This window comes from Perna viridis, chromosome 8 (genome assembly GCF_037379345.1).
Source record: "Perna viridis isolate PV_CMFRI_1.1 ecotype Kerala chromosome 8, ASM3737934v1, whole genome shotgun sequence".
Lineage (NCBI taxonomy): Eukaryota > Metazoa > Mollusca > Bivalvia > Mytilida > Mytilidae > Perna > Perna viridis.
Window position 1 is genome coordinate 28,086,800 of NC_142452.1, and position 26,746 is coordinate 28,113,545.

The following is a 26,746-nucleotide window of genomic DNA, read 5'->3' on the forward strand; positions in this document are numbered from 1 at the left end:
ACTGGGTTCAAGAGATAACCAGGGATTTTGAAAATTGATACGACTACAAGAAGATGACATCCATCAATCTGTGTCCATACTTGCTTATAAACAATGAACCATGGTAAAAAAATTAAACAAATAAACCACTATCAAAAGACACTACACGCCATTACTTGAATCAAAATAACATGTACAAAGTAACAAAAACAATTGAGCAACTCCGATTTCACCAAAAAACTGGGAGAATGGACCAAGTGCACTGGTAGGGTAAGCACCCTCTACTTTTGTAGAAACACCTGCTGAGTTGTTCATAAACTGTCAAGTTTGGGTTAGATGGAAGAGGAAAGGAAAATTATGGCTCTGTGAATAAAGAGTTTTTATTAGTTTTTAATATAAATTTAACAATAAACATTTCTCTATTTTGAAATATCTCTATGGCTATAAATTATTAATATTGGGGCAAGTAATGTGATTTTTAGTACCTTCATATAAGATGGACTAGTCTACAAATATCAAAAATCTAATAAATTAGTCAAAATCAATTTTTATACTATTAATAGTTACTTTTGTGATCATAGAAATAAATAAAGTCGAAGCCTTTGCCTTAGATTATTGGCAACATAATCACTGAATCAAAACAAAAAACATACCTGTTAACCCTCCAACATTAGGGGGAGACTTTCACAAGATAAAAAAAAAAAGAATTTCCCACATGAAAATGTAAGATTTGTGGGAGGATTTTGATTAAAATTACTTCATTTTCTGTTAAATGTACTAAATAATTGAACTTGACATTAAAAGTTTGCCTTTACGCTAAAATCTGACACATGAGACAGAATCTCTCACATGAACTGTTACATTGGAAAAAGACACTTTTGTTATGTCTTTAACATGTCATAATACTTATCCAATAAATTAAAGCAAAATTTATTCATGCATGTAAAAAAAAATCAGTTCTGAATAAATTTAACAATATAATAACCTGATTTTCTACAGATTGCATCAGCATTATTTTTGTACACAGTACAAACTATAAACTATATAATATCATTACACACTATGTGTGTCAATATGCAATAATAAAAAAAAATCTCAATCACAATTCCTGCTGCATAATTTTATGATAGCATTTTCATAAACTTGTTGCAAATCTAATCAATAGGCAATCCTTTATCAGTTAAAATTAACAGCTGACCTGAAGTAAATGATACATCAATATTGAAGATCCCTTAGCTCTGGTATAAAAAAAAAAGCGGAAAAGTCAGTTTCCTTCTAAGAAGCTGTACTAATTTTCAGTTTAACACACGGACAGACGGACATTATACCATAATACTTCATACAAAATGGATGAAATTTGAGTTGAGGACAACTTTGAGCGGATCTCAATTTGATATTTTTTTAATTAAACTGGTCCCTGGTTACCTTCATATTTAGTAGATATGCAATGTAAGTTATTTCACAAAGCCTCAGACAATAACCAAAAACTTTTCAATATAAGGGTAGTATATATTAAAAACTTTGTCCACTGTGAATGAATAGAAATGGCAAAACCAATGAAGATTTATATCTACCAGATTTAGACCTTCAGAGAAATATTAAAGCAAGGATCTCTAGACTTCAGCAAAAATAGTCTCTAAAGAAAGTACAAACCCAGGGTTTTCAATAGGAGGAGGCACCAGTTGTATTTCACTGCTTCACTTCAATGAAATCGCCTATTAAAATATGAATTTTGTTACAGAACTTAATCAGAAAAAAATCTGATTTCACCTGTTAAAAGCTTAATTTCTCCTGTTGAAATAAAAGTAATTGAAACCCCTGCAAACCAATTATAAAATCATGGATCTTCAACTGATTACTAGTTCACTACCTAAGGAAGTTCATCAAGTAATGGTCAATCAAGGGAAGACCTAGTCTATTCCCTGACTTTAATTATTTAACTAGTTATAATAGTTTGCAAATATTGTAATGTATTGGGTTTCATAGTTGATATGGCCATCAGCTATATGCAGTGATTACTTCCACTACCTGAAATTCCTTACTACTTAAAAAAATACATGATGACAAAAAATACACCACTGTATGCTTGACATTGTTCCAAATATTTGGTTTATGAATTTACTTGGCTAAAACAACTCCAGTCACTCTTTCACTCTTTACAAGAATACACATACATATATATTTAAATGCCATCATCACCAGAAGACAAAAACATAAAATGAAATATAAATATTTAACAAAGTATTTTGAGGCGAAACTTTAGTGCTAGTATTTCTAAAAGTCATGCAGGCTACACAGTAACTCATGACAAATCATTTACATTTTTTGATATAGATATAATCTGACAGTATTAAGACATCTTCCATATTTTTGAATGATCTCAAGACAAATTTAATAAAGAATACTCAATAACTATTCAGGAAGTATATTTACTATATAGCGGTGGCTTCCTCTCAAAAGCTAGGGGCACGAATGGCACCCTTATTTTTTATTGGAAAATTTGTCATTTTCATTTGTGAAATTGACAAAAAATTGTAAATAATGTCCTAGCACCCCCCCTTTTTTTAGGAACCCTGGCTGGCACCCCTCCTTTTCAAAGTGTCTGGATCTACCCTTGGCTAGTAGTGTCAAGTAACAATGCCATAGACCCTGTGTTTGATTTCAAGCTGGTACTATTGCAATCTACAGTATACCTTTGCAAACATACCTAAAATGAATGCTTGTCTTCTTGTGAAGAACAAAATTTTGATATGGGAAAATATTAATTAATTTAGCATGATTCAAACTTTAGAATACCAATGCTAAAGCTGATAAACTATAATATCTTGATAACAATTTAATGCTTGAAACTATATAAAAAAATATACCCCTGAGGTTGTATGTTTGCAAAAGTGTTAATACTTTTCACCGGTTTTTAGGAGTTGCCCATAAGTTTTTGTTGTTAAAAGTGAAGATGGTAATATTTGAATTTGATATTTAAAATTTAACATATGGGACAATGGTTCTGTATTCAAACCAGGAATTGAAACTTTTTAGCATGTGAGTAAAATATTTATTCTGAGTTATGGTGAACTGCCATTTTTCAGCCAAATAGATGTTTCTTGTTCCAAAAAATCAAGCAGTTCAATGCTGATGGCAAAATGACTTGGTACATGACTGAAATCAGTTGCCTTTTTAAAATGATCATACATTAAATAATTTTCCTTCTCAAATATTGGCAAAGAAAATGACTTACAATTGCTATTTTCATTATGGTGTCTATCAGAAAGTTTACTTCACCGAAAAAAGGTAAACAATATCATTTTAATTGCCATTGGGAAATTTATAATACAAGTTAGATCATGAATTACTAACTGCATTACTTTTTAGAAAAACTGCACTTATATAACATTCAAAGAAAAAAAAATTAGGCTTCAACAAATGAATTTTTCATTCCTTGGATTTTTTGACAATCAATGAAGACCATATAACATTATTATAATGAAATTCTGCAAGCAAAAATTCAAAGTTACTCTTCATACCAAATTTCTACGAACATTTATAATTTTAAACACTGGTTGCCTTATCCTGACAGTTTAAAATGATGTTTTAAGATTTGAAAGAGATTTAAAAAACATGATGATCCATTATTTTTTTAAATACCTCATTCGAAGACTGATTTCAGGAAAAAATACTAAGATAAAAATTTTGCATACTTGGTCTATTTCTTATCCATGATAATTCATAAATCAAAGGAATGAAAAATTATTTTGTGATTGACTATAATTAACAACATAACCAAAGATGAGGTACACAAGATGGCACAATATTTCTCACCACAAGGGAGATAACCTAATGAATAAACAGCACCAAAGAAACAAAGTACAACAAAAAATGTGTTATTATGACAACCTTCCCTGTCTATGTTCCATGAACTTAAAATCAAGACAAAATTGTAATAAGCCTAATCTAGACATTAATAACAAGGAGAAGTTAAAGTAAATGATGTTTAAAAATTACAATACTGACACTTTTGTCTATAAAATCTATTACAAAACTTCTCCCTGTCAAAGACCAATGGCCACTAACAAGGAGAAGTTTTTGCTCATTTCTCCTTCTAGATTATGCCCTGAAATTGTAATTTAAAATTACTAGTACATGTATTACAATATTGCAACTACTCAGTTCTATAAGTAATACATGTGTAAGTGCAATAATTTAACTCCAAATATGAAATTTCACCCTTACTGAAGAATATGGGTTAATTTTTCATTACTTAAAAATACAGTTGAACACTTATTCAGCTCTCAAAGAACAAAACAGCAAAGAGGAATGCACGTCTCTGTTTTGAATTGACAATTAGTTCCCCAAACTGGCTTTATTTTTTCCAAAAAATTGTAATTTAGATAAATTCAAAGCTATGTCTCAATAGTAAAAACCAACCTAAAACAAGGTGATTGCAATATATCTAATGAGTAGGGAATATAATTTTGTAATATTTACTCTGAGTTTCCTTTTTTCTTTTAAAGATTTCAATATTTTTTGCAAGTCTAGCTGAAAAGAAGCCTTATACATATAATTCATTAAGATTTTCCAATATATGTCACTTAATTTAACTCTTTAAGTTAATGCTATAATTTTTCTCAGTATGATTCCTAATATTCTTGTTTCTTCAGGGCCTACATCCAAATTGAGGAAAAAACCTTAAAAAGTCCTATTTTAAGTGAAAAACTCTAAACCAACTTTCAATATTGAACAATAATCTGATTTATAGCACAGTAACTATTCTTAAATATGAAACCCCTACGGTTCACTATTTTAAAATAAACTTTCAATTTTGCATCTTCTACATACAAACAAACATTTCATGTAAATTGAGGTGAGACTAAAAATCTTCATTTTTCATACAATGGATGAGGTAAAAGAAACTCCAGTGTGATATTTTTCAGAAAAAAAAAAACCAAAAAACTTTAAAATGATTTCCATAAAACAGAACAGATTTCTTTCCTAAAATAAACAGATACACTGAAGCACATGATATGCCCATCTGACACCCCCCTTTTAGTCCAATAAATCTGAACCCAAAATTTGGAAACCAATGATGAAACAAGAATGTACTTTCTTCTATGAAGACAAACATAGTACCAAAATAAAACTACATGTACCTGTATTAAAATCCCTAGAACCATTAATCCACTGAATTTTGGACTGACATACAGTGATAAACTGTAACAGGTTACTGTATAAGTATTAATTTTTGATATTTTCACGGTGGACAGGAAATCACCAAAAACTAGTATCTGCAAAATTGATTTTAAAAAAAATAAAACCCTTTTCATTCTTTGAAAATGTGAAAATTGGTACCGGTGAATATGTTCACTTGACAGAATTAGCAACAACAAAATTTATACATTAACAGTGGTCAAAAGACAGGTGCATAAAAAATGAAGAACTTAAAGATACATTATTTTTGTTTGTATCAAGCAAACTTGCATATAACCTAATTTGAACAACAAGGACCTGCAGAGTTTACAAAAAGAATGACATTAAATAAATTATGAAATAGACGACAATTCCTGAAGCACTATCTGCATCAACATATACCAGTATCAACAGTCTTGTCGACAATCTCACTATTCGCTGAATCTTCACGAACAATAACTTTAGATCTAACTGCTGGAGAAGATCTTAAGCTATGTCTGTAGGATAATTTTACATTTCCAGAACCAAGTTTTTGTAGCAGTTGTGGACTAAACTCTGATGGAAGCTCATAAGTTCCACAAACATTAGGAGGAATTATGGCTCTACCAGTTAGTCTCTTGTACCGAGGTGATGCATACCCATAAGGCACAGGATTCAATGTTGATGTCAAGTCTTTGCTGGCATTGTCAAACTTCTTTTTGTGCTTTGGAGGTTTTTTAAATAGTCTTTTCTTTCTTCTTCCTTCTGTAGATTTTTCAGAATCTGAACACATCTGACTTTCTTCTGGCAGCATTGATTTTGTTGATAAATCAGACAGTTGCTCATTCAATTTTTCCATCGTATCATTTTTAGGACACTCACACTTAGAAGCACTGGAAGATCCTGATTCAGTATTTCCTTGCTCTGGCGTCTCACATGTAATGTTAACCATATTTAAACTTATATCCAATGGTCTTTCTCGCTTCAGAGTTCCTATCAAATTAATATAGGGCTCATCCTTAATATCATCCTTCGGTGTATTGGCAAGCATTTCATCTTTTTCAGTTATAGTAGTTTGAGGTGAAGCAGATTTAACAGTTTTTGCATACCTATTATGAATCAACTTCAAGTTCACCTTAGCCTTTGCTGAAACAGATCGCCTCTTTTCCTTTTCTTTCTTCCTCAAATTCTTTTCTGATTTTGACCTCTTGAACTTTTCTGTCTTTTTCTCCAATGTTGTTTTTGTTTCAGCTTTGACATTAGACCCAATGGCACTATCTGATTTAACTGTTTTAATTTTTTCAATTTTTTGTTTGCTATTTTCTGGCTTTATAGTTCTTATATTAGAAAATGCAGGTTCGCTTCTAGTAGACAGAAGTAAGTCAGAGGGCAGGGGTGATTTTACTTTAGAACTTATCACTTCCTTTACAACATTTTGAACACCAGTTTTTGAATCCACGGCAGGTTTCAAGTTTAATTTTTCAATGCCTTCTTTAATATTGTCTACAATTTTAGTGGAAGACAGTTCTTTATCAGAACTTTCAGCACTGACAAAACTTTTAAAATTTTTTCCAATCTTAGAATTGTCATCTTGATTGTTGTTCAAATAATTTCCTGAATTTGTCTCAACAACTGAATTATCTCCCTTTGCATCATCATTTGAAAGAATTCCAAGAACTGAATCATTATGATTCATGATGTCACGTGTTGTATTCAAATTCTTATCGACACTTTCTCTATCTTCATTTTTCTTATTATTTGTTGTTATTTTTCGATCTAAAGAAGGCACTGCTGTATCCTTTAAGTTAAAGGTATTGGCATTATTCACTGTACTTACAGAAGAATTGGTATTGACCTTTCCATTAATACTATTTTTCACTGTATTTAAGTCGTTATTAAAAGATGGAGACTTCATTACCTCAGAAGTGTTTGAATTACTTCCAATAATCTTAGCTGAATTACTTCCAATAATCTTATTGTCATTAGAATTATTTTTATCAACTTTATTTTTAAGTGACAAAGGAGCTAATTTTTCTAGTGGGGCTCTTACTTTTTCTTCAGTTGATGGAGGATTAGCTGATGAAATTTTCCCTATTCTCCCACTTGGAGGTCTTGTGTTCATAGAACTATTTCTGCCATTTATATTCTTAGTGTTAAAACTAGAATTTGGAGCTGGTGACTGACTGTTTGGTCCCTTAGTGGTAAAATCCCTCTTTTGTCCATTACCATTCAAGCCATTTTTCTTCACATCATTAAGAAGTCGGTTTTGCCCATTTTTAATTTGGGCAGTACCCATGTTATTTTTCATAGAACCCGTACTTCTTACACCTCTCCTTCTGAAAGACTCATGTTTGTAGCGTGTGTCTCCGTCAGAACTGTCTGAAGAAGAGTCTGATTCAGATTCTGAAGACTCTTCCTCTGAAGAACTTTCCTGGCGATTTCTCCAGAAAGCATTGGTTATTGGAGCAGGTTTCTTGGGCATTGTTTTTGGTCTATTGGCAGCTCTTTTGGCATATTCTGGACAACACTGTAAAATAGCAACTAATGAATCAATACTCAAATGATCAACCATCATACACAATGATACAATTTTCAGTCATTTATCAGAGAATTTACTGAATGAATAATATATATATATATATATATATATATAATATAAATATGTGATTTTTATAATGAACTTGCTTAACAAGACCTTATTAAACCTTTTACATGCAATCAAATTTTTGAATTATCTCCCTTAATAATTTACATGGAAAACTTTTTAATGGTTCCATACATTTCCTTTTCAAATGTGGAGAGTATTTAAAAAGAATGAAAAAGGTGAGCTTTGTATTTACAAATTTATACTACATACATGATTTAAACTAAACCATGCCTCTAACATCCATATAAAATTTTACTGTAACTTAATCTTTGCATACCGAGCATCACATGCAAGGCTAACAATTGACATTCAGTCAAACAAGAATAGGTATCAGACAGGCCCACAGAAATGGGTCAGGGAAGTGAATTCAATGTCAAAGTAGCCTTTAAATTGATTTAATACTAAAATATGCAATTCAAAAACCAAGACAAAATGAACGAGAATTATTTACAGTATCTAGACCCTGTACGCTGAATTATTAAAAAAAAAAAAGATAACCTTTAACCTATACTATCACACCCCTTTCAGCCATTGTCCCTTTTTCAATGCTTAACAAACTTAAGAAAAGTGTATAAGTGCAATGCTCAGTTGTAGGCTGTGCCTAACTCATATTATTGTTTACAAACTTGTTACTTACGATACGTAATGATCCTTCATTGCTGATAATGAGTTCATCTACTTCCGTTTTCCACCCTGTCATTTCAGCAAACTTTTGTAGACTAGATATCAAATCTCCTGCAATACAAAATTAGATCAGTACCAACAAACAGTTAAATGCAATGTTCTGCTCAGCATACCATAACTCATAATAAGCAAAAATGTAATTATTTAGTCATGCAGTAAACAGGATGGAAAGAGGGCATAATGCTGAAGCCATATACAAAATACCTGTATATAATAATTTCTGTTCAGCAGAAACTGAGGAATCTGTTACTTAAGTGAGAATTGACAGATGCACTGATAGGTTGAAGGTCAAAGCGAATATAGTATAGTTCAACTCATATAAACCATTTCAATAAGTAAACATGGTTTGGCCAAATGATAAGAGCGACCAGTACTTTGTACAAAGTAGCATACTTTTTTAACAAAGCATTTTAAATTTTTCAAAAAGGAGCCAAATTTGAAAATTGCTATAATGTACCCTTGCCCACATTCATATGAATCTAGACATAATCTATAGTACAAACCTGCAGCAACAACATCCTGTGCTCTCTTTCCTGCCCTAAATGGACCAACAGCATTCCAATTAAATAGCACTCGTGGCACACCATACTTTACTGTATCAATTATTCCAGCAAATGGTTGGACCTTATGGAAAAGATGTAATTTTGTAAAAATCACATATGGAATACATTCACGGTAAAAATCTGGTAACAAAATCAGGTAGATGGAAATTTGTTTACATTTGATAAGTCTTTGATGGAAGTTTGCAATTTATTAACACATACCAAGATAAAACTAGTTAATTTGTTTTTTTTTTATCCAACAACAATTGTTCACAGAATTACTCAATATCCTCAAGAGCATTTCTGCTGTTTTCATTAATAAGACCCCTGCTTTTCCATCATTCAGGGAGTTAAAATTGCCTAGGTTAAAAAAAGTCTCCACGAGCATTGTATAGACAGCTTTTCTTGAAATATCAAGTGATTGCAGAGATAGATGAGACAAAAAAATTCAAATACAATCAATATATAAATGGTCAAAACTAAAACAGGAAGTTGATGTAACACAGGTCAGAAATAGGGTCCCTGGGTATACCGTAACTTCTGACAAAGTCTGAATGATGTCCCTTAGGACAGGTAAAATCTCACTTCTAATGAAGTCCCCATTACAATGAATAGATCTGTCTTTGACATATCCCTGAGGTAAAGTTAAAATCTCACCTCTAAAGAAGTCCCCATAACAATGACTAGATCTGTCTGTAACATATCCCTGAGGTAAAGGTAAAATCTCTGTGGTAAATCTTCTCCAAAGAAGACAATGTCTGGCTTAACTATTCCCTGAAAAGCAAGTATAAAGAACATGAAGGATCCTAGCTTTTCCTAATTCATGTATTTTTGGAATGGTCATAAAGAAACTCCCAAGAAGAACCTATATGGTGACACATAGTAAAAAGTTCAACTGAATAGCTTAAAAAGGCATCTGTCAACATTCTGTGACTCCTTCATACCTAACTGTTAGTTTACAAAGAGCATCATCAAGCTGATAACAACAAAATCAGGCCTGATACCATAAAACTAAAAGTCTGAAAATATTTTGAACTCCCATGATAACTCAATTCAAAATTGTGATGTCATGACATCACATACATTCATAAATTATTCTCAGGCTTCAGGATTTTTTTAAGGGACATCTACGACCAATTCTTATGATAAATAATTCTCCTACAAAATGATCACACATGAATTAAGGAAGCTAAGAAAAACGGTGGAGATTGGCAACTCAGAAGAAAACATGCAGTAAAGAAAGAAAAGGGATAGAAAAATCTGGAATTCAATGTTTCAAACCCGAGGAAAATCATATATGAATGGTAAAACACAACAAAAAGCTTATTTTATATGACTTACAGGACATCCTCTCTTGAGACATTTGGGTAACCTGTCTTTAAATATGGCATCCTAAAAGGAAAAATTGTCCTAATTAAATATATGTTTATAGCAGTATTTCTCTCCAAAGTAGACAATTCATTTACCTTTATACCTGTTTTGGGATTTCTTACAATGCCAAAGGCTGCAAAAAACAAATACAAACCTCAAAAAAACCTTTGAATTTATACACACATTTCGTCAAATAAAATACATAATTCCCACATCAATATAAAATGAATACATGTATCTTTTGTGTAAAGTTAAATAATTGTACTATTTGACTGAAAAAAGAAAAATCTTGTTTTCAGAAAAAAGATATTTAGAAAATTTACACTAACATTTACACGGTAAATACATTACAATGAGAACACATAATAAATATTTACTTATCAATTACATAAAAAAAAAGACATTTTTGCAGAATATAACTTCACAAAATTAGATATGATTTTATGATACAAACAAAAATCAGAACTTAGTGAAATCAGAAGAAAATATACAATTAAAACAAATTAAAGTGTTATGGTAAATATGGATAAAATGCTTCACGGAGTGCAGCTAGATAAGTCCACAGAGGCCTAACCCTGAACAAATGGGACAAATATGTGCACCAAGAGTTTGATACAGCTTTGAACTTGATTATGAATGAATTATTTGACATACAATATATGAAAATAAAATAAAGCTTATATTATCTGAAAAAAAAAATAATAGAAATAACAATTCTACAAAATTTAATTAAAATTGTTTGAATCATTTTGGAGTTATTGTGCAATTATTGGAAATCCCCCATTTTTTAAAAAGTAAAGTCTTAAAATTAAAAAGCAAAAAATTTGAAACTCATAAAAATTGAAAAAGAAGATAACACCAAAAGTAATAAACTATTTTTTAAAAAAATTCATTAAAATGGATGTAACCACTTCCAAGTTAAAGTCCAAAAACTTTAAAATCACCTTTTCATTATGAACAAAGTCCCATAACTCTAAATTATAAAATCAGAAATTTACAAAACCGAAATGAAGCTTACATCAATATAAATAAACAATTCACCAAAGTTAAATAACACTGTTGCAAGGGTTTTTGAGTTATAGTCCAAAAACATAAAACCCATTTTTGTACAAATGAAGTCCCATTACTCAAAAATGAAAGAATAGAAATTTATAAAAATCTAAAGGAAGCTCACAATAGAAAGAAACAATTCAATGACATTTCACAAAAATTGGCGGCAGCATTTTTGAGTAAATATGGAGACGGACAGACAGACAGAGGGGGAAGGACAAATGGACAGACAGAGGGACGGTGCCTGCTGTACCATAACATGTCCCATCTAGATAGAAGGGGGTATAAAATATACCTTTGATTTAAATGAGAAACATCATGTTTGAGTAAACTGACCTTGACCTCCGACCCTTCTTTTCTACTGCCACATATAGTACAGGTAGCAGAAGCAAATGTCCCATGAGCCTCTACTAGCTTATCTGGAGGTAGTCCTGCCACTAAAATAGAAGTAACATACTCATTACTTTGATAGCCAAAAACTGAACAGAAAAAAATCAAGATTATAAATAGAAAGAAACAAGGAAGAATTAACAAACTTGAATATTCAGTCGTCTTCCAGGAAATACATGGCCTTTAGACTGAAGAATTTGTTTGGTTTAGACAGGTGTTTGTTTTACACAGGTTCAAAATATGTTGAAACTGATATAAAGGGATTTCAGAAGATGCCTGGCCTAAACAAATGTTTTGTTCATTTAGAACTATGTTTAAACAGATTTAACTGTATCATCAAACATCCATTACCTAAGATATTTTATTTGACAGAATGAATAGTTGAACATTGTTCTTTGAGGGTTTATTATGTGATGTCTGAAACATGTCAAAGTCATGCAATGACAGTTTCTTCTTAATAAGGAAAATTTCAAAGCAGACTGAAGCACATGGGCTAATCCCACACTTTACATAATCTCTTGGATTTCTTCTGCTCATTAGAGAAATTAATTGTCCTTTCAATGGTTCCCCTGTTGTCATAAAAAAGACAATTTCTTCAACTCATGGAAGGAAACTGAAATTTTCAATAGGGTCACTAGTAAGGCCTATCGTTCTAATAAATTACATAAACATACATCTCTCAAGCCCATCAATATTCTGTGTGTACATGCGGAGTAACATCCCTTTGTCATACAAATTTCTGAGGAAGTAATGAATGTAGTTAGGTCGATATTTTCCAGATGGATACAACTCTTTGGCCAGGGTGAAGAATGGTTTTGGGTTATGATGAAAATAATCAATATCAAAGATGGCCTCCGGGTAAGGAATTCTGTACTGCTGCAGGTTGTCATAGAGACCAGTTCCTGGGGTTCTGTAAGGGAAACACAACATTAAAAATAAACTGTCTACAAATTCATATCAATTCATTTAACATTAAATACATACAGTGAATTCTGTCTAAACAGAACCCTTTTGGACTTTAAAATTGGTTTAGTTTAAACAGGTGTTCAGTTTATAAAGGTTAAAAATTTATTTAAATTAATATAAAGAAACTTTTAAAAGTGTTAAGTTATGACAGGTTTAACTGTATTTTTAATGAATATTTGTACAAGTAAATAAATCAAGCAAACAATGCAACCTGAGCTGTAAAGCATATAAGAAGGAAAATGAATGTCATTGTTCACCCACAAACATAAATTTAAGTTTAAACTACATGTATTTACATGTATGCAATGCAGTTGGTATGACACATCTACATCTGGGTTTTATTATTCAGTATATGTAATACATGTAATACCAACAGCTTAATAAATCTTTCTCATCTAAAACTTTTCAAACAAGTTTAAAACTACATACAACATGTACTTGGTTCTTCCATATACCGATTTCACTAGTTCAATTTAAGTTATAGATCAATTTTACATTATGTCAATGAAAATGGAAAAGAGGATGGTTAATATTTTAAGCATATTTTTTTTAAATTCATCATAGAGCCCTTGACAAAAATCACAACAGAACCAGCCAGGAATCTACACATGGCACCCCTTACACTGAAAGCAGACACTTAATTACTCTAAAAACTCAGCTAGTAGAGTGGCATAGTTGTTTATAATAACTCACTCCATTACAGAATCTAGTAAGAGCCTTATACAGGAACGTATGAAATTACTTTTTATGGAAGTTTTACCTTACAAAACAAGTATTTTATATAGCCCAGTGAAACCAAATAAAACCCAGTATTTACTATTGAAAAGAAGCCACTCCTACACTATTGATATGCTATATCAAGTCAATATCAAAAGCACACTGTGAATAACTTTACAGATTTTCAAGATGCACATTGACATGTATTGATTTCCAGTTTCTGCATCTTGAGCATTTACATAACTGTTCATAAAAGAAGAAAGACATGAAATGATTCATTACATTTTTTTCTAATTGCTTATTCTTATGAGAAAGGTCTTACCTAAAATCTGGTATCCCACTTGGAGTACTGATTCCTGCTCCAGCCATCACTACCACATTTTTAACAGCCTGGTTCTTTAATAAGGTAGAGACATCTTCTAAAGTCTTCACTGGCTTCATTCCTGCATTAGTTGACATACGCCTGGTGAATATAAGTTAATGATTTACACTTCTGACTCAGACAAGAAGAAAAAAAGAATATATATGTATATGTGTGTATAAAATCACTTACAAAATAGACATTTTTCAAGTAGAAAAAGACCATCATAACAACTGCAAAATAAAAGAGACAAATTCTAAGTACTTTGCAACCAATCAAATTTACCATTCCCAGAGAGGTTGAGCACATGACCATGAGTTAACTAGAACTGTGATTTAGCTCACTGATTGATGCTCCAAGCCTGTAACATGAAAAGTGTTACTTGTATTTCTACATGTTATGTCTATATTTGATATGAAGTTTCACCAAAATTCGTGAACAGATGAGGAAAAGTTGAGCTTACCAGGTGTGTGAACTGGTGAGTGGATGGATGGACAAACAGACAGAGAAACAGGTTCCTTTATACAATCCAAACCAAACTTTTTTAGGGGGAAGGGGTATAGTTAGAATTGCTGATATTTAAATTGATTCTGTATCTCTATTGGCTTGGCATTTTTTATGCAGAATGGATGTTTTACAAGTCTTCTTTAAGTTATTGATTTCTTTAGTAAATGTAATTTATGGAACAAATCAGACTTCTTTTAACAGAAAATGCCATTGAGTACATACATGTACTGTTGGTAAAAATATTATGCATGTATATATTACACATTTAATCAAACTAGCTGGGTTTTACATGAAAATCAATCAAATTCATACAAAATTGTAAATTTCACCAATACAGATATTGTGACTTGAAAAAAAATAAATTCAATGTTTACATTTTATGCATTAATTCTCTGCATTGCTAGGATTCAATAATGTAAACAACCTCACAAACTGTAGTTTCTAAGCACTTGGTGATTCATGAATTTTTCAAGGCATTGATAATAGAAGACTTCGTTAAATCAAATTGAATGAACTGAATTTCTAATCAATATTTTTAAATGATGTTCCTTAAAGGCCTTAAGACTTCAGCCATGGTAAATTGGTGATAAATATATGACCAATGTAATAGAGGTATGACAGCCTTTTTTCCAATTGTCATAGATAAGTTTTCCCTCACTTAACCGATGTCACAACATAATTTTGCTCCAAAAAAGTATCCATGTTGATATTTAAACCCTGTTAAAACAATTGGTAAAAGGAAGTTTCTGTTAATTTCTTAATTGACTATTGAAAGACACTTTTAGGAGGCTCACAGATCACAATGATCATCTTCGTTTTAATATATAACATGGATACCTATCTCCCCTTTTTTTTCTTTTAAAGCTCAATAACTCCGAAACTAATAAAACAAACAAAAGTTTCCTTCTTTGTGACAGTCTACCAAGACAACCCATTGAAAATAGAACAATATCCACAATAATAAAAAACAGATAAGTCTTTGAAGTACATATTCTCATCTTTAATTTGACTTATTTTGATCAACATACACACAGATTAACAGTTTGCCATTAGCTTGCAATGCATAGACCAGGTTCAATGCATTTTTTCCATGTTCCGCAGTTACTTGTAGAAGAGGTATCTCACCTCTTAAGAAGTCCCCATAACAATGACTAGATCTGTTTGTAACATATCCCAAAAGGTAAAGAATTTGTTAGTGCTACCAAAACCTTGTTGTGTGTGATAATCAATTTTAACAAATATAAAAAAATTAAAACAAAACAAAAAAAGTATGTAAAATGCAATTTTTATTGAATACAATACACAGATCATATACCAGAATTAAATGTACTTTATAAAATTTATAAAAATAAACTTGACCTTAAGTTTGTTATGGAAAATAACATGAAAACCCTTTAACAATAACTTATTTCCTCAATTACAAAGAATGAGTAATCAAAATATAAATGTACAATTATTCTTTATAATGAAGATATAGCCAACCAATAAAACCAGACTTTAAAATGTAACACTGACCTTATTATATTATTACAAGGATGTCTGTATTTTGAATAGGTTTTATAAGTTGTATTCATTTTTAAAGGATTAAAACTCCAATAATTTTACAAAGGTGATAAAAACTTCTATGATATAAAAATTTGAGACATGTAGACTTTAATAATCAGGAGGAATTTTATTTACTGCTATTCTTCTATTGTATTCAGGGGAATATATATTGAATTCCCACTTGAATGATTTGCTTGTAGAACATCATAACTCATACTAGAAAATGAACATGTTTTTCTGACGAAAATAAGATTTGGTTAGCTTCTTGTAAAAATGGTAAAGATTTCACAATAATAAAACATATTTTAATTTTTAAATGAACCCTACCAATTTTCATTTAAATGTTCACATCCTGAATAGTAGAAGTGTACTACAATGTACATGTAAATAAGGAAGTGATAAATCTGGAGAAGAGAACAGGAATATACGTTGTCATAGTAGATTATGTGTGAATAGTCCTAATGAATTCTAATGCAAGCCAAGAACCAATATGACAAAAAGTGTTTATATATGTGAATGTGTTTGACGATTTAAACTCATAATAAATTCAAACTAAATGTACATGCAATGAATACAAAAAAAACATAATCATTTCAAGACTTGATACTTTAATGATTGTGTTTCCCCTGCTTTGTACTAGTCCAAAACTTTTCATGTAAGGACACCAGAGCAAGTCTACATAAAGGCATGTAACCTCACTCATGTTATTCTGGAGACAAAGAACATCATGGCCTAGTTGTTCAAAACTTTGTCCACTGAATAACTATTGATTCAATTGATAACTTATTGTGAAAGAACTTTTACTCAAGGATACCAATTTTCGTGGTTTAGGGTAAAATGATCAGTTCATGGATTCTTGAATTTGTGGAATTGACAACTCTTTCATACAAATGAATGAATATTTTCTTTTCTTTGGGAACCAAATTTCGTGGTTTACCAAACTGATGAAATCCATGAAAATTGGTACCCCACAAATAATACTATCACAGTATTTAGACAGTACTTGTCCAGTGGACAACTTGTCTAATAAATTATTTGAACAACTGGGTCTAGAGCAACAATCTACATAAAGACATGTAAACAGACTCAAATTATTCCGTGGCCAAACTAGCCAGCCATCACTCTCCCTCCTTTTTTCAATGAAGACATTGAAAATCCAGACTCAGTAACACAATAGTTATTGTCTATACATGAATTTAAGTACCATACCAGACAATTAAATATTGTGACTTTATTATTAAACTTCATGCAGTCTAGTCCAGTAGTAACCTTGGTAAGAGGGTTACCACTGCAATTATAATTAAAAGACAAACCTTGCTGAATTTGGTCCTTTGTCAGGAACATTTGGTGGTTTTGGAACTATAGATGTCTCGGATTGAGTCTTGTAGACAGGGGTACTGTAAGACTGTAGGCCTCTACTCTGGGCCTTCAGACCCTTTGCCGCCTGGGCTGATGGTGGCCTCCCCAAGGGGCCTACCACTGAAAAGGCAATAAAAAGGTCATTATTAACAAAAAACTTGTGTTCTTGCATAATAAATCTTCAAAATACAAACATACATGATATATTAAATATAAAATTTTCCAGGTAATTTGAATCTTTGCATGCATTTACATTTAAGGCTGCCTGGACACACCTACAACTCTAAAACAGTAATGAAAAGCTTCTGGATGCCCAAGTCATAACCACTATAATCTATTGGCATTATGTTAGCAGATTTAATCATGTTAGATTGATTGGTTGATATGGTTTAAATGTCATATAGCATACATGTATGTATTTATAATTATAGTGCAACCTATCAGCATGAGAATGACATACAAAATCAAACAGACCCTACTTTGTACTAGTTCGACAGGCTGAGCCTGATTTTTATTGTGCTAGCTTGCAAAGCAATATTATGATAGAACATGTATTTACATGAATATTCATATGTGTTAACTCATAGTCTTCTTTCTATATCAGAACCATGCATTTCAAAACCCCACAGATCTGACAATGTACTATCCCTCAAGGATACTTCGAAAAGACCATTATTTGATCTATGCATCACTGGCTTTGCTCAGAAATTTTTCAAAAGAATGTTAGAAAAATGAGATTTTTGACAGAGTTATCTGCCCATGAAATGTTCATTTCCAGCAAATAATTTTTAATGGTACTGGTGTTAAAAATTGTTTATTTGTATATTTCATATACTATATGTTTAAGTATCTATAGCATCTTGCATCATGATTTTTTCCTGTCAAAGGTACATCCACAGTCACATCTTAAACAGGGGTTCAAAATTTCTTCTAAAGAGTGGAGGGTCCATATAAAGAAGCCAAAGTCTTTAATAATGTGTCATTGTTAGTTGAAATGGTCAAAGGCCAAGTTTTAATGTTACTGAAGTTTCAAAGGTCCAAGGTAAGAAATTGAGGGTCCTGGATCTCAGACCACCACTAGTTTGACCCCCATGCTTAAACTTTGATTAAAATAAAAAAAAAAAAAATTTTATTTACCTTCTTCAGTCTCCTTTATTGGTGGAAGCTTGAACATCCCGACAAGAATTAACATTCACAAAATATCTTGGCATAGAACTTATATGTTTACTATTCACAAAACTGAAGATTTCAATATAAACTTTAACATTTAAAGGGAAAATTCACTTATACATGGTACCACTTCTAACAATAAATGAACAACAATAAAGTGTGAAAAATAAAATTTTATTTCCCTGATCAGAATGTAAGCCATACATTAGATTTTCAATTAATAATTAATTAGTGGTAATTATTGATTTCTTGAAGTACTCAGACAATGATATGTGTAATGTAAACCCAATCAATTTTTCATGTATCGTTTCCACCCATAAACTGAGAGCCATAGACTCAGTTGTGTAAAGTAAACCCATTAGACAACAGCGGTTTCTATGAAATTTTAACGATGATTGGTTAATATTGCAAATCATGATGATATTTAACTCTAAAATGAGTCCAAATAATAGACAGCACACTGGCTTTTAAATATACATGTATTTTCAAGGCTAAGGAAAAAAATCAGGATAGACTATGAGAGGCCCACCTACTGAGAAAAAAATGATAGATAATTTGACATACCGATCTAGATCCTCAAAAAAAAAAGATGTTTACCTGAAAATTATAAGCTGCTGATCAAGGATTTCAGGTTAGAGGTGGTGTGAAAAAAAATTATGTTGCCATGCAAAAGTTGTGTATGAAAATTTTTAAACGCTTTAAAATCTAGAATGCATTTAACAAAAACCAAAAAAAACAAACCCTTATTTCATTAAATTTGGGGGTGATTAAGGAGGGTATGAACTTTTTCAAAGCCTGCTTAAATTACAATGTTCCAGAGTTTGGGAAATTTTCAGTTTTTCACAATATAGTTTAGTATAAAAACTTTCTGGCAACAGAAATCAATAAAGAGAACTTATAAATGTTACTTTCCCTGGGCAAAATTTCATTTGCCATTTGTATAAATATAAAACATATGGTAAACAGAATGTTGCTTGCTGCATCTCTAAGCATTAGCTAAGAAATCTGTTACTGAAAAGTTTAACAAATAGGCAGACAGACAATTGCAATATGTTTGCAATGTAGCCCCTACCCCACTGAAATGAGGGTATTATAAATCATCTTTCTTCAAGGTATAAACTGCTGCAAGTGGGAATTTTAGAGCCCTGGTCTGAATGGAATCCTGTCTCAATTATATGTTAATGATGGTGTTATATCAAGTATATATGAACCATCAAAAATTCATTTTAAAATGTTGAAAATATGCAAGTATCATATCACAGCATAAAATCCAGTATTTTAAGGTTAAATATCTCCTTAAAGACTTTTTAAATATTCAAAGACAAAAATCAATAAAAACAAAAAGGTTAAAAATAAGGTCTCTATATACCAACCATTAGCAATTTCCATTATTACAGTTTACTAAGATCTCAGGCTTAGAGGCTAAAATGATAGTATTCTGCATTAATTAGAGGCTGTTACAATACAAAAGGTAGCATGAAAAGGTAAAACATAGAAAAAACATTCAAGAGAAAACTAGTTGTAACACTTTTGAAGCCAATATAAATAAACTTTTCAAAGAACATGCTGATATGAGAAACATTTTAGTAGGGCATAGATTTCTCATGTATTGTAAACTACATACACATACCCAGTAAAGTGAATTTAAACTTGCCGACCTTCCAAAAGATTATAAAAATTAGCTCTTATTTGTCATATAAATCTGATAGCTAAAATAAATCACTTGACTTTTAATCCAATGATTTATGTAATGTAAGAATACATAGTATTGAATTTCACTTGAATCACTATGATTGATCAGGCATTAAAAATGGCAGAGATTTGTGCAAATATAAACTGCACTGGAATGCACTGTCACTTTTATTGCCCTTTTCATGTTTCAAAATCAATACCAAAAGACTAGATTAGAAGATTGGGACAAACATGTGTGACCACCTGATTTAGGACATTCAATTCATAAAAGGGGGCTAGACAAAAAAAAATGGTATAGGACTAAATTAACCATGAAAACTACTGGGACCAGATGTGGGTACATCCAACTTTTTATTTTTTTTAATTTTAGACATAGGAAGGTGTGACTGGTGAGTCAAATCATATGAAATAAACTCTCCCTTAAAAATTAAGTATTTACAACAAGTTAAGTACATCTACAGTCCTATACCTGGTATTTAGAATCTAAGGATACTTGAATGACAAAACTTCAGTAAATATACAAAAGAAAACCAAACATATTTTTATTAAAGCATTCAGCGGCTAGAATGCAGTTCGTAATAAAAAATTAAATTGTTAGATTCATCATTAATTACTGTAATTTGTATCTAAATGTCTAGCTGCTATCCTTAAATAAAGACTTCTCTCGTCAACAACTTATGTTAAGCCAAACAGTCTCCAGATTAAACTTTTTTACTTACCTGTACATTGGCAATCCAAAAATTATTTTAATGATTTTCTTTAAATGTACAGATAACTGACTTTGCATGAATTTCACAAACATGACCATTTTTCTGGTCTGAACCTTTGCACCATGGCAAAGTTAACTTAACTACTTGGGTTTGGTAAATCCTCCCATTCCTATTCACAAAAAAACTTGGTATTGCTAAATTAGTGGTAGACCCAAATATATAGCCTTTCAGAAATAATTTCATCTGTATAAGATAATTCTCACATATACATTGTTCTTGCAATCTGCTCTGAGGTTTACCAAAGCTTAAATAAGTCAAAACTGGCTCAATAGTATTTAATAAGTGTACTGTTAACAACTAAGTTACAAAACTTACCATAACTATGAAGTCAAAAATAAACCCAGTCCCCATGTATCACAAAATCTTAATTAGGACACTAAATCCTGGTTGGCAAATAGAAAATCTATACATCGAAAAAATTCGATTGCTCAACAAAACACTAAAAACAACCAAGCAGGTCTTAAACTGTTCAAACAAGACAATTATAATAGATATATATCTATTTTGGTGTTGATCAAAGTTTTTATGACACTATGGTTTGCCAAGGTCGGTAAATTTCGACACACATGCTTTATATGAATGATTTAAATGAGTTTGACGTTAGATCTGTATAGAATTGTTTGAAGAAAGATTTGAAATCCAAATTCTATAGAAATTATACATATATTTATTGACATGGGATATTTATTTATCATACCATTATTCCTGTCGTCTTATGAATATAGAACAGAGGGGTAGAATTACCTTAAAAATTGAATTTGTATGAAGAACATGTAAATTTAGCACAAGTATAATGAGTTTAACTGTACCCTTTTTAAGGCCAGTGACAAGTTCTTGGGGAGAGTTCTGAGGGTTGGAACCATCTCCCGTCTTTTGTTTGGAAATTTTGTTAATTTGAGCAAAAATTTTGCAAAAATGTGCAAATGATCACCTGGAACCCTCCAAATATATATATAAATGTGTAAATTCCTGAATCTTTTTTTTTCAAGGTAATTTAATTGGAAGCTAACAGGAAGAGTTCAATTCTCTTTACCAGTACAAAGAATTATTTTATTACATATATAAAAAAAGAAAGCAGACAAAATATCAGTTAAATGAAAATAGCTTTTTCAATCTAATCTACATTATGTATTTGGAAGCTAACAGAAAGAGTGTTTTCTCTTTACAAGTACAAAGCATTATTTTTTAGCAAAGGACTTTAATCATGTTACTTAAGACAAATCTATTCCAAACTCACTGGAAACTGGTTTATGGTTCTGTATTACCTGAATCTGTATATCAATTCAAATAACAGAACAAGTAAAAGTATAGCTGTCCAACTAATTCATTATCAATATTCCCAACCTCATTACTTTAATAGTTCAATTTACGTTTCTTTTCAATTGTTCATTATTGCAATATCTCCACTCTGATTCCCTAACCCATTTCCACTTTTTTCAAGAAATTTTGAAATGTGAAAGACATCTGTAATATTTTGTTAACTTGATAATTATTTGAACTGGGATGACAGTACAAAAGCTAGAAAATAATGGATTCAGAAATACTGTACAAAAGGTCCAATATAATTTTTTGTGCATATTTTCATTCTTTAGCTGTTAAAACAGTCTGATTTTGAGATGCTAAATTTAACGTCTCAAAACAAAGATTATAGCACATATAAATGTGAGCAGTACATTTAAGTTTCAGAAATAAGTACAAATAAACTGCTCTGAAGGGCACAGATTGAATACAATTACAGATGTCAAACCTTGAACTGCTGGGACAAGTACTGACATAACAGTTAACCCTGGTACAGCTCTTTATTTATATTATTGGGATTGTGGTATTTACAAATGGAAATAAAGCCTTTAAAAACTTTGTATAAGTTAGACATAAAAAATAACCACTTTATACAAAGTTAAAAAATACACCTTTCTGTACCTTTTCATCTTTAATTCCTAAAAGGTAAGGGTCCTAATCCATTTAAGTATCAAACCTTTCTTTTGTAGTGTGGAACCTAGCTAGAAGTACAGTTTCATAGAGATCCATACAATTTTACTCAAGTGAATTTACTGCTCAGAAATCATAAAAAAATGTCCCTGTTGGTCTCCTTTCCTTCCTGGACATGGCTATAACCCCAATATCAATCAGATTCCAGCCTTACTTCTGTGGTATGAAGCAATTTCATAGTGATCCAAAAAGTAGATACAGTTTTAGCAAATGCTTGCTTTTGGTCCTTATTCAACCCCTATTCCTAAACAGTGAGGGTAACAACCCCAGAAGTCAATCAACAACTTCCTTTTGTGGTATCTAAGAGTATAACATGTACTTCATAAAGATCAATATTCCATAGTTAACTCATGCAGTTGGTTTTTTTTTTGCCTTCCTTAGTCTTTGATACTTAAACATTTTCTGGTCATTATGGTATACCCTGAAAACCATTCTAAGTTTGACCTTTGTTGGACAGAACACTGAGGTACAATATCATATAGATCCATAAACTCACATGTATATTTGAGAACTAAAGTTTTAATAAAGACTTGTTTTTGGCCCCTTTTCAGACTTTAATTCAGGAACCCCTCCCCCTTTTTCCAAAAAACCAATGCCAATCTTCCTTTTATAATCTGTAAGTTTTAAGTTTTACATAGATCAACCAACTAATATTCAAATGTCTAGGGATGAGTGATGATAATGATAGTGCCATATTTTTTTTGCATTCAAATAAAAACGAAGTAATAGCAAGGTTAAAATAATCACAATAATTAAGCTAAGACTTGCAAAAGAATTCTCACAAATCTTGGAAAGGGATTTGTAACCATACTGCAGAAATAAAAATCAAATTAAATTTTTAGGCTATAAAATAGTATTAATGATTTAATCTAGGATCTGTTTTTGTGATGACTTTTAAATTAAATAAATGTTTAAAACTAAAAATAGGGATACAGGGAGACAACCCATTTTATAGTCTGGGATTCCTTTGGTCCAGAATTAGATAAACATATTATGTCTTGTTTTTTTCACACTACACACCATAGTTTGTAAATTGATATTAATTTTTTTCTGAAGTTTCAGAATTGATCAAACATTATTTTAATAGTATTTGTGTTATTTTAAATTTAGAAAATATCCAGATTCTTATCAAACATTTTCAAAACTGGGGCAAGCATGAGAATTTTACTTTTTATTTTTATCAGTTGAGTCAAAATGCTGTCAATTTGAAAGAAATTGACCTAAGCTGGGAAAAAAAGTCAAAATAAAATATTTTGGGAGGGTGTAAGAAAATTTGGTTGGGATGAAATGAGAATCTAGGATAATTTTTATTTTGGCCTAATCACAACCTGGGAGTTTCTTTAAAGAATGGCTTTTTTAAAATGTTTAAGTAACTTTAGTAAAACATAAAGCAAACACAATTCACTTTACCATGTTATTCATTTAGGAAAAAAAAATAAAGCATAGTTACAGTACTTGTATGGGGAAAGCATCCCATTCTATGGTATATGGGGGATAGGGAATGGGGATGGGGAATGGAGATAATGTATGGGAGGATGGGGATTTTTAATGGGGAGGATAGGGAAATTATTTTTTAAACAAGTTATTGATGAAAATATGTATTTGAATGAGTTGAAAATAAAACCTTAAATATTGAAGAATTTTAAAATATAAAATTCAATTTGATAATGTAAATATTCAATAAGAAATATGCAATGGGGATTCCATGGGGGGGATGGGAATTTTTTAATGGGGAATGGGGATGGAACAAGGAGAATGGAGGATGGTATATGGTATATATGGGAAGTTTATACCATTCAAGAGCTGTAACTAACATGGAAGGACAAGTTTTCAAATAATAACCAACATATACATGTACATTGTACCTATAATAATACTCTGCAGAAGGGTGCATTAATGGTTGTATTATCTGAACTGGCCAGAAAAACCATAAACATTTGGTTTGTGCATTTAAAATTAGGAGCTTAAAAATAGCATCATGGCAGCATCATTCTCATATACTTGGTAAATGCAAGTGAGAACTACACCAGTCTATACTCGACGTCATTTCAAGTCAATTTTCTTCAACTGTTCTTGTATCACGACAGAGTTGTCTTTCTTTTCATTTGTTATGCACTTCTCAGTTTATAAAAACCAAACATCAGTATTTATGAGTGATATGAACAATCAAAAAGAATTTTATAATTCTTTATGAGAAATTCCATTGTAATTCTGTCATTTTTGTTGCTTTTTAAAGTGCCAATTGTTGACAAAATACTTATTATTGTATTTTTTATTTTCTATGTTGACAAAAATGTAATTCATCATGAATTTAAAAATAAACAATTATTTAGTTGGAATGATAACCTTCAGTAGAATTTTCGCCACAAAATAAGGCGGTAAATCTTTGTTTAGTCAAACTGCCAAAAACCAAAAATTGTCTTGGTAACAAAATCAACGCCTATTTGACAATGTAAACATTGTGATCTGAATTTAAAATCTCATCGGATTTGAACAATTCATTTTTCACAGCTAAGCTATTTGTGGTATGAAAGAGCAAGTTATTTAACACATTTTACAAAATGTTAATGTTGGTAGGTGACAATAAAACTGTAGACCAATTTTTATTTCAAATTTGAACAATATGCTATGTATATGATGCTGACGAAACATTAACTAGCTGTGATGATTAAATCCAAATCAAAAGCTTTTTCCTACATGTACATGTAGATACACGTAGGGATGGTCAAAACATGGCACCTGTATGTTTACCAAAATGAGGTATCAGCTTAATAATACTGGACAATCTGACCCAAAAACATTCGGGGCCATGACAATATACAGTTCCTTATCAAAGCAGGACATTTTGGCCCATATATGTACATGTTTCAGACCATTACAAAAGGAGAATGCACAAGGAAAATAAAAACTGTATAATCATAACAAATTTTATCATTTTGGTAGTAAATAATAAAAGGGGTGACAAAAATATCAATGTACTTACAATGTAGGTGTTTGAGTTCATATATTTCTTTGGAAGCATTTAAGGCTTCACTTTCCACATATTACTTACAAGGGTAATACATTGTATTTCTAAAAGGATAAAAGTAAAACTACAATTGGCCAATTTCTTTTCCATGAAAAATACAGGTTACCATACATTAAACTTAAACATTTGGAAAGTTATAAGTTTTTCATAAATCAAGGCGAGTAAACTTCTATAGGAGTACATAATTCAGTTTGTGCTTGCCTCACATTATGCGTATGAATATGGGTATACATTCTTAAAAAAACTCTTTTAACTTTTTTATCCTACAGCACCTTACAATTGGACATAAAAATTCTAAAAATTCATCGCTTGAGACATTTTCATCAAAGCAAAATACTACATTGCAATTTCACTGAACTTCAATACAAGATCATGAGAGATCAGAGATAAAACCTTGCATTCTATGCGTTACTCGGAACTGTTCGACTGCTAAATCAATTGGGCTTCCATGATATGATAGCCTCAGGCTAGTGGGATAGCATTAATGTCCAACCCCTTAATTAACCGAACAGGTGCCCACTTTACTGATAGTGTCTATTAGTGATACTGGTCAATGACAAGAACGTAAGAACATATTCAAATTTTGAATACCTTTTTCGACTATGGACATAATATTGCAGATTATTCTCATCTTAAGTCGACCAAAGACTTCCCATGGCTGTTTCCAAATCCATTGCCACGTGAATTATGGAAAGGAAACGAAATTTTAGAATTCACAAATGTTTGGATTCCAAAACAGACGCCATTTGCATAGAAACTGGACCTTTAAAACCTCCAATTTAAAAGAGCTGGTATAAAACCCATCCAACAATACCGTAC

General features: G+C 31.1%; 1 protein-coding gene across 4 annotated transcripts; it reads right to left on the bottom strand.

Annotated features, from left to right (window-relative positions):
* Nucleotides 1-343: 343 nt before the first annotated feature.
* Nucleotides 344-26,700, bottom strand: LOC148610079 (uncharacterized). 4 transcript variants are annotated; one of them, XM_088542110.1, is made up of 11 exons: nt 18,416-18,587; nt 17,233-17,398; nt 13,829-13,969; nt 12,498-12,733; nt 11,770-11,870; nt 10,354-10,404; nt 9,670-9,786; nt 8,974-9,094; nt 8,424-8,521; nt 7,190-7,666; nt 344-6,937 (listed from the first exon to the last, which is right to left on the bottom strand). In XM_088542110.1, the coding sequence occupies exons 1-11, from the start codon at nt 18,468-18,470 to the stop codon at nt 5,552-5,554; spliced, it is 2,949 nt and encodes a 982-aa protein (XP_088398236.1). In that variant the 5' UTR covers nt 18,471-18,587; the 3' UTR covers nt 344-5,551. The 4 variants fall into 4 exon arrangements, with proteins under 4 accessions (XP_088398236.1, XP_088398234.1, XP_088398235.1 ...); XM_088542108.1 differs by lacking the exon at nt 18,416-18,587 and adding an exon at nt 26,519-26,700 and having other exon boundaries at nt 344-7,666; XM_088542109.1 differs by lacking the exon at nt 18,416-18,587 and adding an exon at nt 21,226-21,396 and having other exon boundaries at nt 344-7,666.
* Between the last annotated feature and the right edge of the window lie 46 nt (nt 26,701-26,746).

What these genes read in the sequence shown, in the direction of transcription:
- LOC148610079 (XM_088542107.1), bottom strand. Translation starts at nt 18,470, where the DNA reads ATGTTAATTCTTGTCGGGATGTTCAAGCTTCCACCAATAAAGGAGACT. An exon ending in GTCTCAAGAGAGGATGTCCT is followed by an intron (nt 9,787 to 10,353) that starts GTAAGTCATATA and finishes CTTGCTTTTCAG; the next exon opens with GGAATAGTTAAGCCAGACAT. An exon ending in ACAGGATGTTGTTGCTGCAG is followed by an intron (nt 8,522 to 8,973) that starts GTTTGTACTATA and finishes TTTGTATTGCAG; the next exon opens with GAGATTTGATATCTAGTCTA.